This window comes from Panthera tigris, chromosome B3 (assembly GCF_018350195.1).
Source record: "Panthera tigris isolate Pti1 chromosome B3, P.tigris_Pti1_mat1.1, whole genome shotgun sequence".
Lineage (NCBI taxonomy): Eukaryota > Metazoa > Chordata > Mammalia > Carnivora > Felidae > Panthera > Panthera tigris.
Genome location: NC_056665.1, coordinates 68,972,785 through 68,987,765, shown reverse-complemented (window position 1 = coordinate 68,987,765; position 14,981 = coordinate 68,972,785). Strand labels below are relative to the sequence as shown.

The following is a 14,981-nucleotide window of genomic DNA, read 5'->3' as shown; positions in this document are numbered from 1 at the left end:
TACCTCCTTAGCTTCTCTTCTTTCTGAGACCTTTGTCGCTTGTGTGCTAAGTGGCTCTTTTTGGCCTAGTGTTCCTAAGCTGTTCTCAGTAAGAGGATTGGTTTACATCAAGCTATTTAGCCATTGTTGGAAACTTACCTGTATTTGAAAGTGAATATTCAAATATTAGACAGTCTAGCGTGCCTTGTTTGTATTACTGTTACCTTGTGCTGGTTATATATTATTCTATGCAGTCTTAGCATCATTTATAATGATTATAGCATTATTTATAATAGCATTACTATATAGCATTATTATATATTATATAGCATTATTTATAATATAGAAGTTCAGGAATGCCAAAAATAACAGTGAATATGGCATTCAAATATTTGGTCAAGTTTTAAAAAATCTACCAGATTGATTTTTAATTTATTCATATATGTGTGTATATATATAATTATATATATAATATATATATATACATAATTATATATATTATATATATATATATATACACACATTTATATATATTAGCAAATGGTATTTCTTATTTTCACTCCTTTTCCTCTTTTTCTACTAGGTGGTTTATTCTGGTTGATTTGCAGAAGCTCTTTGTATGTAAGAGATATTAACCCTTTGCTTATATGTGCTATAAATGTTTATCATTAGCAAATACTGCTACTTTTCAGATTTATTGAGGTTTTTGGTGGCCTTTTTATAGCTCTTTTTAAAAACTAATGTCGCACAGATATTTATAAAGAGAGTACACAGATACAATCATAATATATATGTGCACATACTCATATCTATATATACATAAAAAACCTTATTATATCATTCAGATCCTTTATTGTCATAATTTTTGAGGGATCAAATTGATTTGCCGATGACTAAGAGTATTAACTTTACCCCTTCTAATAGTGGTGTTCTTGGTCCTTTTTGCTTTTAATTTGATCTTGCCAAATGTTCATATTTCTGACCCATGTGTTTTGGAAATGATGGGGGTAGTATAGGGTCTAATTTTATCTTTGTCTCTTTAATTTTGAATTCTTCACTTTCTTTTTCCTCTTTTAATTTAGAAGAATGGATTCTATGGTTAAGTCACCTGAGAGGTATCACAAAAGAGTATAAATATGATATGAATGGGTAGAAGTGTGTGGGTCTTCTAGACAAGGGGGGAGGATTGAAAAAGAAAGAGCCTAGGATAGAACATGAAGTATGTTTGGAACGTGAAAAGAGGTCGACTCGAGCAGAAAGTCTGAAGAAATAGGAAGCAAACATGGGTTATTGAGGGAGGATCACATTTTGGAGAATCCTGAAAGCTAGGGAGAGAAAGAATTCTTCATGTATAAATTAGATGTTCTTAATGCAGATAACCAAATAAGTATGCATTTACAAAATAAGCCCTGTGTCAAAGCTTGCTGTCCAGGATCATCTTTCACGCTTGTTTATGCTGATCTTACGTGTTCATTTTCCTTTATTCCACGAGCTCAGAGCAGCGCACCAGGACTCACATGAACTAATATTGTGCACCTTCTTTGAGTTTTACTTTGCATTTGACATTCTAACCAGGTGAGTTTTAGAGTGATGGTTGAGGACGGTCACCTCACCTGAGAGAGATAGTAAAAGTCTGTCATATCGTGGGTAAGTCTAGAACTTCTTTCCTTCAATTCGTTTCTTCTGCCTTTTCAGCTGCACCTGCTCCCCAAATCATAAATCTCTGTTTCCTTGCATACATTAAGCAGATGAGATGAAAATGTGCTAAATATGAGTAGATGGCCATGTCTGCAGGCCTGAACTATTTTGTTGCCTCTCGAATAGCATGGAGATGGTGGCTTACTGAGAATTGGGTGAAACGGTGAATGATGGCACCAACAATATTTTCAAGGGCACACACAGATTGCTGTGTAAGGATGTGGAAGCCAAGAACTTCAACTGAATGATGTCGCCGAATTCAGGACAGTTAGCTCTTCAGAAGTGGCACTTTTATGCCAGAGGGGAAACTGAGCCTTTTCCTTTGGCTTTTGCATAAAATTGTGGGTTTTTTTTTCTTCTATCTCTAGGGGACTCATTCTCTCAGTTCCGCTTTGTCGAGGAGAAGGAGTGGGATGGTGAAGCGTCGTGTCCAAAACAGGTAAGATGGTTTGTCTCGAATGCGGGTTGGCTCTGCTCAAGGCTGGAGACTAACATCCTTACATTATTGTTGAGATAGAGTCTCCGTGTAGAAAAGAGTAGTCATTCATGTACAGTTTAGTCTCTGTTACAGAAACCGTTCAGAAAATGTCTGGGAAGCTTAAATTATACAGGTCTTTGAAGCTAGAGTTCACCTTTACACCTGGCCATCTGTGTGAATTCCTCACATAGACTGGGCTGCAAGGTAGTGAGTTTATAGTCATGATTTTTGTGTGGATTGCTCTGCCATTGGGCCTCTCTTCTTTCCCTTTCTGTGAAACTTCCCCTTGGAGTTGAAAAGTAATTTTTCCCCCTCATACTGCTTTTGGTATCAGGTGAAAAAAATCCTCAAGTTTATAGCTTTAGATAACTCTTTATCTATAATTAGAAGAATAAAGCTATAAAAATAACGACAAATATCACAGAAGCCTTTCAGCGAATCCAGAAAGGCCAACCACCTCATTCGCTTTGTGTTCGTGCCATACTTCCATCCCAAGGAGTTTCGATTCTTTTCCAAGTGGGATTTGACTGATTGTTTCCATACGAGAGATGACAGGTGTTCTTACCCTTTTACAAAGCACAGAGAATGAGTGGTGGCTTGTCATGGGCTCCCTGACTCCATGGCTAGGGCATACTGTCTGGTACAATGATTAGACAATCTGTCCACAGCTTCAGGCAGGTGGCTGAATAGCAGACCTGAAGCCCAAGGGTCGGGCATCCTCCTCCCCATTCTGCTGTTAGCTCCGCACACACGCACACTGTAAGTGGTTCATTTTACCCCTGGACTGGTGTGATGTCTACTTGTTTGGGATGGGCATTGATTTACCACACTGTGCGGCGGGGGGTGTTACTTATAAAGTGACTGCCTGTCACTTTACATAGGGTATGTATTACCCCATGGAGAAAGTAGGGAATTAAAACTATTTGTCTGCTTGAGTCGGTGTGGGCAGATGCCTGAGGTGCAGTTTAGCATTCTAGGACAAATTGCAAACAGATAACCTCTCACATTTCAACTCCTTTTGGGCCGTGTTGACTCTCAGAGAATGTTTCAGTTATCCCGAGGGTTTCAAATAATCCTAAACTTCTTCATTCATCAGAACACTGAGAACTTGTTCTTTACTAGATATTTTATTAGATGTAGCCTGTTCAAAGGTGAACCAGCCAGAGACCGTGCTCGTGCATTGCCCTTAGCACGGTGGCTGACCTAAAGTAGATGATCAGTAAATATTTTTGTAATGAACGAAAAAGCGTGACATAAAATAAGTGGTGTCATCAGTGAATGAAGATAATACGGTGGGGACCACTTTGGGCTGGCAGGGATGGAGAGCAGCACCCGGGGAAAGAGATCGGTGGCTGCGTCTCGGCGGAGGAGTGTGATTCTGGGGGGTCCTGTCAAGGGAGGAGAGCTGAAAGACCGGCCGTGCTGAGAGTCAGGATGTCATTGGGGTGCAGTGTTCCCAGAGGAGGGGGCTTCAGGGGTTGTCCTGGGCCAGTTAGTACCAGCAGTTTGATGTTCATTTTCTTCTGGGGGGAAGTTTAGCATGTGGGTAAGAGCACAGACCTTGGAGAGACACGCCTGAAGGTGGGTGTATCTTTGTTCTAGGACTTGGGCTGACTTGTTTCCTTCTCTTGTGTTCTCATCTGTCAAATGGAACTAATAATAGGATATAACTTGGGGTTATAATGATGGTTTATTTCTATCATCTTCTGCCTTTTTCTAAAAGGTCATTTGTAATCATCACCTGATATATCTGTAATTTTTTGTTTGTTGATAGAATTCGGCATTTTATGTGGACTGTGAGTCATTGGTTCGCGCCCTTCAAGAACTGCCTCTTTCGCTCCGACTCAATGTCGCTGCTGAATTGGTCCAGGTAAAAACCCCAATAGCATCTTCCAGCCAGTGTGGGTTAGGGCAGCAGAAGAAAAAACGAGTGAAAAATATCCCTCTGCAGAATGTCTCTCAGTGAGCTTTTCCTTTCGTAAATCTGAGGGTTTTGTATCAAGGTAGCATTTTGAAAAGTTTTAAGGGAGAATTAAGTAATTTTTAGAGTTTTTTTTTTCTTTTCTTTCTTTCTTTTTTTTTTTTTTTTTTAACATTTTACATTTGAAACATTTTGAAGGATCAAAGGTAATGGAACTGAATGAAATGTAAAAAGATAAAGTCTAGCTGGTATTTTACTCACAAACTTATGTGCCAGACTCTTTGTTAGCACTAAGGGGTGATCAGAAAGACATCGTTCCTGCTCTTTGGAGCTTAATCTGTTGGGAAATTGGAGTATCAAGCAAGTGACCCAATTGCGTTAAGTCCTACGAAGGAGAAGCCTAGTGTGCTGTGAGCATACTTAATAACGAACCCGATCTACTTTGGTGTGCTTAAGAATGCCTTTCCTGCAGGAGTGTCCGATTAGCTGAGATCCAAAGTAGAACAACGTCTGAGTTGGAATTTAAAGAAGAGTGACCCAACCGGATCTACTTTGGCAATACTGCTCATAATGATAAAAGCAAGGACCATTCTGGCTGCAGGATAGGGGAATAGGCAGAAGTGTCTGGTAAATGTGTGTGTGCGGGCACGTGGCGGAGGAGAGTGGAGGAGGGGAAGCAAAACAGGAGGCCGCTGCACGGGTCCCGTGGGATCCCTGTGTGATCGTGTTGCTGGGGCTAGGGTGATGATGGTGGAGGTGACAGAGAGCTTGACTTTACTTTTGAGCACCTGTGGGTAAAACTGGCAGGACTTGGTCAAGTACTGGAAATGGAGAGCAAGCGAAGAATTGTTCTAGGCTCTGCAGCTTGTGCACCTAGGCGGTGGGGCAGCATCAGGAAAGGCGAGGTTGGGACATTACGGGTTTGTGCCTCTGAGATAGCAAAGTGCAAACAGTAGTTGGATAGAGAAATTGATGGTGCAGAATTAAGGGCTCAAAACATAAATGTAGGAGACACCAGCGTAAGACAGCAGTTGAATAATGAACTGAGACGAGGAGGCCCAGTGGATGATACTAGAGGAACTTGAAAATGTTAATTGTGGCTCCACTGAATTTTTTAAAAAGCGAAACCCTGAGCAGTCCTAATTGTGAATAGAATCGCGGCAACTAAAATGATCAGCTTCATTCTGCACCTGAATGTGATGCTACGCTGGAGCAGATGCACAAATTGGTTACCCACGCGGGTTGAATTCAGGACTGGAGGACAGTTAAGGGCAGGGCAGAGAAGTAGAGAGGACGGCATTTGCCTCTAAGGGGGAATCGCCATGGAGCTTTAGAAGTGTTTGGGGTTTCCTTATGGATTGGGAAACCACTGCTGTCTCTGCTGGGTGTCCAGAGATGTTCCAAGTCCCGCCATGCATCGTTGGGTCCCCCAGAATGAGAAATGGTTGTTAGCACTACACATCAGGGTAGCACTGAGATGAAGGTGATGGGGCCTCAGGACTTAGGGAGAAACAGGAAGCGCTGTGAGCATTTGAAAGTGAGGGTGTCGTATCAGTGGAGGCCTTAGAAGAAAGGTATGAAACAATCACAGGAACTTTGAAAACCCGGGTCCTAGTTTTAAATCTCACCCCACCCCACCCAGTGATGTAGAGCAAACTGTGTGTGCACATTTGAATTACTGGGGGAGTTTAAAAAGCAACACCAGACACCCAATCCAGAACAAATTCAAGGACTCCAGGATTATAATGAAAGACCACATCCCAGCTTTATCTTGCACACTGAGAATGATGGATGAATATTTATGTGTCAAGCCATAGTGCTCTGAAAGCCCTGAGGGGTCATTAGCAAGCTGGATCTGCTCAGGATGCTTAAATGCAGGGACAGGTTTGCCAACAGTAGTTGAACCTCATTCTCCATCTACCCACCCTGCTGCCATGCTGGTCACCCCATACCTCCCCGCCTCCCCACCAGAACGGAGCTTCTCAGTCTTCGCTCCACATTACAGTCCCCTGAAGAGTTAACTTTTGTTAAGTCATTACAGAAAAGTGCACGCATAAGTATGTATAACCATGGAATCTGCATGCAGAGCAAGAATCAGAATATTGCCAGCACCCCAGAAGCCACCCCTCCCTCGAGTCACTACTGCCCTAAAAACTACTATCCTGATTCCTAATACTGAAGATTAGTTTTGCCCATTTTTGTACTTTTTACGAATGTAATCGAGTATGTTTTCTTTCCTGTCTGGCATTTTTTACTCAAATGTTAGCAAGCGTCCCTCTTATCTTGGGGAGCTTGTCCCTTCACCTTTCTTATTCACACATTGATTGGCTGATTGCTTCTCGGTGCCTTTTACAGATGTTTATGTCCTCACAGATGGAAGTATACATACATTCATATAGACCTGTGGTGCTGCCAGCTCTCAGGGCAGTTATAGAAAGACATGGCCCTTTTGATTTCAACTCTGAGTTAGCACACAGCAGAGGTGGGGCAGAGGGGGAGGCCCAGCCCATGTTTTAGCCCCCATCAGTAAGGAAGGGTGCTGGGGCAGGGCCTGAATTCGAGACCCTTTGTGGACTTGCTGTCTGGATAGAATTAGCCATTGCCCAAAGTTTGGCTTCGTTTTTGTTTCTGCTTAAGCAAATGTGGCAGGACTCAAGATTTTTTTAACTCTTTATGCTTCTCTTTCAGACCACCCTTCCTTTAGAGCTTCCTCAGGTGAAACCAAAGAGAAATGATGAAGGCAAGGGACGAGGGATGCAGTTAAAAGGGCCCTTGGGTCCTGGAGGAAGGGGGTCTGCTGAGCTGAAGTCTGTTGCTGCTGGCTGCCCCATGTACCTGGGTAAAGATAGCCCAGGTCCCACAAAGGGTTCCCGGGAACCCACTGGCCCACTGCAGTCAGCAGCAGGCCCCTTGGAGGAAGAGTTAGATCTGCTGCTGAGTTTAGATGCACCTATAAAAGAGGGAGAGAACATCTTACCAGACCAGACATCTCAGGACCGAGGATCTGAGAAAGATGGGGAGGTGGCCCCAGAAGAAAAAGGTATGGCTTCCATTTGATTCCCTATCCCTCTTCCTGTTTTTCTGCAAACAGCCCCACCTGCGTCCCGTCCATACACATCTCCATCAGCGTCTGACATCGATCTGCTGTGGTCCGTGGACATCTATTTCTGTGCTCACATCCCCACTTCCCCCTGAGCTGACCTTTCTGACACCCTTCCTCCCACTCGATACACCCGGCTTCCAAAGCTGCTACCTGCCTGACTGCAATATTAAACCCAGGGCTGCAGATTGAACTCGCGCTATAAAAAGGCATTAAGCTTCTCCTGGTCCTCAGCTGTGCATCAGCAGCCTTTTAATCGACTATCTGAACAGGCCAGTTAACCAACTCTCCAGACTTCTTGCTTGCTATTTCGATCTTATTTTTTTACAAAAGAGCACTCCCTCCCTTGTGTGCGCTCTGCAAGACAGTGGCCCGTCTGATAGGGAGAGGCCGAGGGTGACTGCTGCATCCACACACTGCCTTTGAGAACCTTTGAAGACTTTCCAGGAGTGCTACAATAGTCAAAAGAAGACTGAGCTGTTGGTCTTTTTTAAGAAACTAGTGAACGGTAAAAGGCAACTTCAGAATAACTAGAGGGGCAAATCTCTACCCCATTTATTGTGAGGATATTACTATAACTGATTGAATAACAGAACGTTTCCCCTTGTTGTAAGCAAACAGGTAGGGCTGACTTCTGTCATGGAACAAGCCCCAAGGCAGCCTTAACCCTCACTCTGGGGACCAACGTGCAGTTGTTAACACTGCTTTTATTTCCCCAGCTCCTGCAGAGCCCTCTGTGGTGGAAGAAAAGAACGTGAAACCGGAGCAAGCAAGTACATCAAAAACTGTTACCGAGGAAGAGCTTGAAGACTGGTTGGACAGCATGATTTCCTAACGTATAGAAAGAAAAATGAAAAAAAGTGCCTGAAGCAAATTTTGGTGGCCTTGTCAGCAAGGGCGGGCCCAAGGCTGTCCTTCCAGAACAGCTGGTTTACAAGCATGCCCCACGCCGTCAACGCTTGCCGCGGTACAGCCTACCTCTGTGTTCCACAACATGAGACTATACCTTTAAGAGGCTCCTTGCATTTGTTCTCTGGCTTAGTGATCTAGTAGATCCCTTAAGGGCAGGGGATGTTAGGGCTCTTGTTTCCAGCCTCCTTCCTTTCAATGTTTACGGCAGAGCAGGTGCTGCTGATAGACACAAGCAACAAGGCATGCATTTGGCCCAAATAAATGAACGCTGGTGTGTGGACTTCCTTTCTTTCCTGGGTGGGGTTTTAGGCCATTTGTGTCGTGTCCCTTTTCCCAGCTGTCCCAGTGCGGCTGCGGAGTCAGCCGCAAGAGGTTCAATGCAAGACGCCAACATTAGAGAGTGGGGTGTATTACTTTATTGCAGTGGGCACTTCCTTTGATTTAAGGAGATTCACCTAAACACAGCAGCTCCACTACTTACAAGGGGACCAGAAAGCAGTACTCAATTTGGCATAAGATTGAACTTTTTCTGGATTTTCAGTACAGTACTTCTAATAACAGCAGTTGACAAGCTGTTACTGGAAAAAAAAAATTATATGAATAACCTTCAAGTGCAGTTTCATAAAGACAGAAGATCACAACTAATTAATGGAACTATGTCCATCTGGGACATAAACATAAAAAATTTGCATAGCTATATCTAAAGAGATTTTTTAAGGCACTTAATCGATATTTCAGTGTCGACAAAGTGTGTTTTTTTTTTTTCTATTTCTGTAACTGCTTAAAGCTTTTCAAGCTGATTCTGAATACATTCACTAGCAAGTACCATGGGAGAAATTTGCAGTTAAAATGATTTTTGTAGTTCAGATCATGAGTCACTAGTGGATACTGTCATGTGACATTCAAGTGCGTAAAATTTCAGGTACAGTCTGTTGAAGACTTCATATTTCTAGTCCTTTCCTCAGTGACTGCCATTGTGACAAACCAGTTCCATTACAACTGAAAAACTTGAAGGTATTCAATTATAGTTTCCTGGCTTCTTTGCCCTCTTTTCACATTTTGAGAGGTTGTCTCCCACAGGGCTATGTCCATTAGGCACAAAAAGCCAAATCAATTCCACGATCTCACATATTTTTAACAAACACTTTCTCATAAGGGAGGCATTTAGAATATGTCACATTTCAATTATTTTGCAGAACTGTAAAAGGATTTATTCCACTGGAAGTTGTCCAGAACTGTGGAGTTTCTTTCTGATTTATCCAAGCTGATCTTCATATTGTTTCCGAAAGCAGTCACCAGCTGGGAAGAAATCCCAACACCTTTCTTGGTACATCTTCCAGACATAAGATTCCTGAAACAATGGGAACAAAGGGTACTTCTTTTGAAACCACAGTAAGCTAAAACCTGCATTGTTTTTACTCTGTAGGTATCCCTTTGGGAATGGTGAGGGGGTTTCATTTATATGAGGCCCAACTAGAACCTTCTTCCTTGCTCTGTTCCCAGCCTAGACTATTTTGAGAGCAAAACGTCATTCCCTACCCGACTCCTCCTTCCTTCCCCCGCAAAACTCACAACACTGAACACCATGCAATGATTGCCAGTAAATTGCTTAAAGATCTAGAAATAAGCTCATTCTATGCCACTGGTACTTGGTAGTAGGCAGAATAATGCACAATGAGGGGACAGTGAGTGCTAGCTCGGGCAGACACCTGGGGCACTGAAGGCAGATCCAGAACCAAGTGCCTCACAAGTGTGTGAGCTGTGAAGTTTTCCTACAACCCTGATGATGTTGGAATACTTGATAACCTACCTTCTCTTCCCTTGTTCTCTATCTTTGCATTTCTTTATCCTAGTCACAGAATCCCTTTTGACACATACTTTCACTCATACTATCCACACCTCCACATTCCCTGCGTCACCCACACATGAGGTGGTTACCTTTCTCAGGCTGTCTCTCACACCATTTTACTCTCTTTGTTAAGCCGCCCACTCAGCTTCTCCTTGTCTTTTTCTCTGTAATGTTCTCCCCACCTCCAGCTATTCTACTCTGAAGCAGTAACCATAAGGGTTTAGAAAATGTCAGTGTTAGCTGGGAAGGATAACCAGAAAGTCTTGAGGAATAGATGGGAGTTGCCTTAGGATGTGGGGTTTCTCAGGTCACAAAGAGATGGCGGAATAACACAGAGGAAGAACGCATGTGAGATGCTAAGGGAATCATCGGTCTACTTCAGACATTCGATGCTCTGGTGAGTCTCAAGGCTTCTGAAAAGGAAACTCAATGCAGGGCTATGATTTTTTTTTTAAATCAAAAAATTATTTTATTATTTCTTTTGTTTTAAGCTCATGCCATTTTCTTTTTGTTGTTATTACAAAAGCAATTTAAATCATGACCAAAAGTCAGAAAACATAGCCAAACAAAAAAAAAAACAACACTCATAACCCACCAGCCAGAGAGACAAGCATTGCTAACACTTCTGTGACAAGACTTTCAGACCATTTTCCTCACTGGCTATGAGTTCAGGTAGCAGGGGAAGAGTGGTGTTTTGTCACATGTTTTCTAATCCAACGTAATATATTTAGTCAATCTAATTCTAAGTGCAGAAAACTCTAGACTGCAGGGCTATGATTCTTAAGATATTTTATTTCTCACCTGACCCGTGTGTTCTGTTTCATCTTTGTTAATCAGATACATCAGGAAGAACCTGGAACAAGAGAAAAAAGGTATAAGTGAGAAAAAGACATTACTTTGGTTACTCTTTTTGTGAGGAGAAATTCTTTTGTCCCTAAACCTTGAGCTAAGATAACTTATGAGGAAGCATTTTGGCCCTCTTTTTAAAAAGCCCTAAACAACCAAATGGTGACTAAAACGCTCTTAATAGGTGAACGTAGAACTGAAATTACGTGTGTGTGTAAGGATAGGTCATGGAAAAGGTGGAAAGTATTTAACCTCCTTAAGTTGCTGCGACTCTTCCAGAAATAGTTTTGTTTGTATTATGGATACCCGAGAAAAGTCCACGTAGTCTCACTTGTTCTAACTGTGATGGGTCTGAGGTTTGGGTCTGTTTTTCTGGAACACACAAGGATCCATGGAGGCGGGGGCTGATCATTCAGCTCACATTGCATGATCTCAGAGACCACTTCCAAACGAGCCAGTCTCTTGCCCTCTGAGTATAGGACTGTGAGGCTGGAGGCGGGGAGGACCCGAGCCCCAGATTTCACATCCTTTGGGGTGTCCTTAGGGTTATAGCTTCAGAAGCTATGAACAGATTTGGTTCCTTCCTCCCTTTTCCTTGATCAGACTAAGAAGAAGGTATGGCCAGTAGCTTTATGAGGTCTGATACCCGGGCATGTAGGACATTACTCCTTTCCTCACACATTTATTTGACAAAGCACTGTTTTTAGGGGGAGTTTCAAACATGAATAAGGGGGTTCTCTCAAGCTTGCTGCTAGAGCTGCACAGAGCCAGAAGGGACATTGTTACAATACATAGTGCTCTGGGAAGACGTACAAGCGGGCCGCATAGCACCATTTGACATTCCTCTATTCATGAGTCCTCACAAATGCTCCCCTTTTATAGAAGGACATCCATCCCAGTCACCTCCATTGAGACGAAAACTCTTACTGAGAATGAACAATCATGAATACTCACGACTTGTAGGGTATGCTAAAGTTTTTTTAGTTTTTGTTCTCGTTAGGATTTTTTTTAATTTGTGTTTTCGTCTTGAACTCACATTCTAGGGGAAAAAAAATATGTCTTTGCTACTTCTCTTTAACAATAACACCTTTCCCAAAGGCTAGGGCTGTTCCATCCTAAAGAGAGGTTAGTTTTTCCGCAACAATAAAATGTTGACTCAGGGGGAAGAGCTAAGCCAGGGAGCCGCTTTTTTTCTTTTCTTGAAAATGATCACGGAGAGAAGCTGTATCGTCAGGTACTCTATATTCTCTAAGGTACACAGTGCGTGGCACACAACAGGCTCTGAATAACTTGTTCTTGAGTGAATGCTCTGCCTCAGAACAAGTATACTTACTGGAGCTTCCAGGGGGCCAAGCTCTAGGTGCTGGGACACCCACACCCACAACTATCCCATGCTTGCAGAGCTCATATGTTCAAGGAGAGGACGGGCAGGGTGAGGCCTGCAAACTGACCATGGAATCCAGCAACACGCAGGGCGCCAACCGCCCTGATGGAGGCCCCTGTGGCATGGTGGGGAGGAAGGCCTGACCAGAATGGGATCAGCCGAGAATGGGAAGAGAAAAAAACGGAGGCGGTAAACACAGACATTTTAAGTTTTGCTGGAAAGGAAAGAAAGAAGCAGGGCAATAATAGCTGGAAGTAAAAGTAGGGCGGTAGCCTTTTTGCTTTGTTTAGGATTTTCAAAGAGAACGCATGTATGGTGATAGGAAAAGTCCAGTAGAGAAAGAGCAATGGCTGTAGCGATGTATGGGGTCTGATCCTGGGTGGAGGGGCTGACCGTGGCTATCAGTAGGAACGGCCCACAGCCCCCATCTGTCAACACCCTGGAGAGGCAGAGAATAGGGACAAAGGTGCAGGCTCTTGGGGGCTCCTTGAAGTTTTTTCCTAACCACCTCTCCTTTTTCAGAGGAATAGGCAGAAATGGCACCCACAGAGGGGACACTGAGGACACAACTGTTTATTTTAATCTGCCACTCCTTCCCCCGGCCACTGGCCCCTCCGTTGACCAAGGGTACTCACAAATAGTTGGCTAAGTTGTGCTCCTGTAAGGTGTGTGTTTCAAAACCATGAGGGGTCGTGTCAAAGTAGTCATTGCCAATCCCGCAGATGAAACATTTAGTCTAAGAAGAATAAGAGAAGCAGTGAAGGCATTAGCAAACATGATCTCTGACAGAACTGATAGCCAATGAAGGATACTTCTCTCCTTAATGTGTTGGGCTATTAGTCGTCTACTTCACAGGGTCCCATACCTAGCTCCTTGCTAGCTGAGGATGCTTGCTCCTGCCCAAGCAGGGGACGTGGTGAAGGCACCAGGGTGGCAGGCTGGGGATGGACAGGGTAGGGTGCAGAGCAGAGAGGGTGGCACAGAAGAAATGCCCAGAGCTGGCAGACAGGTGCAGGGAGGGAACAGGGCAGGGAAGGCAAACAAAACTTTATTGGTAATTTGCCTAAAATTTGTCTGGCCCTTGGTAATAGTAGACCCTATTATTTAAAAAGTCCCTTTATGGGGCACCTGGGTGGCTCGGTTGAGGGTCCGGCTTCGGCTCGGGTCATGATCTTGTAGTTCGCGAGTTCAAGCCCCACATTGGGCTCACTGCTGTCAGCTCAGAGCCCACTTCAGATCCTCTGTCCCCTCTTTCTGCCCCTCCCCCTCTTGCGCTCTCTCAAAAATAAAGGTTTTTTTTTTTTTTTAATGTTTTACTATAAGCTACAAAAATAGAGTTGGAACTAGTTGAACATTACCTCCATATCTTCTCGCACCTGTTCCTGCTGGTCTCTTAACTCTCCAAAAGCATCAATAATAAGACCTGGTATTTTAAATACAAAGACAGATAAAGTGTTTAGAATACTCTGTTTAGTGGCTCAGGGCAGTGGTTCAATTGTTGAGGCCACAGTGTTTTGAAAAAAAGTGAATTATCAAGGCTGATTAAAGCAAAATTAGAAAACATAGTTGTGTTTTCAAGTGTTGCATCCAGGCTAACCATTTCTCATTGTTCCTCTTCCTCCACCTTGCTGCAGTATTGGATGCTAACCACGGACTTCGTGACCCACTTGGCTCTCCCCTAGTCCTTCCCTGTTCTATGTTGCTTGGCCATTCCGTTTCCAGTCCTGTGGGCTCTTCCTCTTCTCTAGCCCCTTAGATCAGGATTCCTCTTCAGGTTCTTTGCTTCTGCTTCCGGAGCATCTCCTCTCCACTCACATCTTTGATCACCACCACCAGCACTGAGGTATCCCATTTGTACTGTTGCATTCGTGTTTATTTTATGTGTGCTTATTATTCATTATTTCTATCCTATTCCATTCCTGACAGGTCTCTTGAAAGACTTACTACAGTTACCCGCTTATTAGCCCTCAACACCCGCATGTTTATAGGTACCTCAACTTGGTGTGACTCCAACTAAATTCATCATCTTCCTCTAATTCCTGACAAGTTGTTGACTACAATAGCAGTACCCCTCCCCCCAAAAGATAAAAAACAAAAAAAACAAAAAAAACAAAACACGTCACTCTCTCATAGCTCCTTTCTCTGCTCCTTCCACACCCTAATGCCTGGGAAGAAAAATAAGGTCAGGAACCATGAGGCTGTGGGACAAGACTAGCCACAGGAGGGATCTAGGAAGCAGAAGGAGAAGGAAACAACCAGAGTGGGGGATAATAGGGGGGAGGGGGAGTCCTCCCGTGGCATTCTCAAGTTTCTTATGTCAGTGCCCGTATCTTTGGCTCTATGTACAGCCGAATCCTTGCATACAGGAGATAGTCAATAAATATTTACTGAATTAACAATAAATGTCCAAACCTCTATACAAAATGTCACAGACAGAGCAAGAAAGAACTAGATCTAATAAGCCCTGTTCATATTTAACTGGCAACCCTACCTTGAATGATGGCCAGCAAGATGACAACGACAAAGAAGAAGAACGTGATGTCAAAGACAATGCGGTACATTTCGTAAGGATCACCAGCAGGGTCTTCAATTTCGTCGCCAATGCCGCCTCCTGCTCTTACTCCCACATACATGTGGAATAGGTAACACTAGAGAAGAACAACAGTGGCAATTCAGGTAAAAGTCACGGAGCTCTGTCTTTAGCAAGATGGTCCGAACCTTCACCTGCGTGAGGCAGGACAGAGCCCTCTCCAGTGATGTCAGTATTCTGCTGCCAGCTGCTGTCCTCTGCACCCTCTGGTCAGTGTGGGGTGT

The 14,981-nt window shown here is 43.5% G+C and overlaps 2 protein-coding genes across 2 annotated transcripts in view; one reads left to right on the top strand and one right to left on the bottom strand.

Moving 5' to 3' along the window:
* AVEN (apoptosis and caspase activation inhibitor) overlaps window positions 1–8,362 on the top strand; it is a 193,366-nt gene extending 185,004 nt beyond the window's left edge. Inside the window, exons 3-6 of the mRNA XM_042989226.1 lie at window positions 2,046–2,116; window positions 3,930–4,025; window positions 6,765–7,116; window positions 7,896–8,362. Of these exons, the coding sequence (XP_042845160.1) occupies window positions 2,046–2,116; window positions 3,930–4,025; window positions 6,765–7,116; window positions 7,896–8,011 (635 nt within the window). The 3' untranslated portion in view covers window positions 8,012–8,362. The remainder of the gene's footprint in view (window positions 1–2,045; window positions 2,117–3,929; window positions 4,026–6,764; window positions 7,117–7,895) is intronic.
* A 133-nt stretch (window positions 8,363–8,495) lies between these two features.
* RYR3 (ryanodine receptor 3) overlaps window positions 8,496–14,981 on the bottom strand; it is a 524,192-nt gene continuing 517,706 nt past the window's right edge. The window contains exons 100-104 of the mRNA XM_042989263.1: window positions 14,659–14,815; window positions 13,526–13,590; window positions 12,803–12,903; window positions 10,739–10,790; window positions 8,496–9,439 (exon numbers count right to left, since the gene is read on the bottom strand). Coding sequence (XP_042845197.1) covers window positions 9,344–9,439; window positions 10,739–10,790; window positions 12,803–12,903; window positions 13,526–13,590; window positions 14,659–14,815 — 471 coding nt within the window. The 3' untranslated portion in view covers window positions 8,496–9,343. The remainder of the gene's footprint in view (window positions 9,440–10,738; window positions 10,791–12,802; window positions 12,904–13,525; window positions 13,591–14,658; window positions 14,816–14,981) is intronic.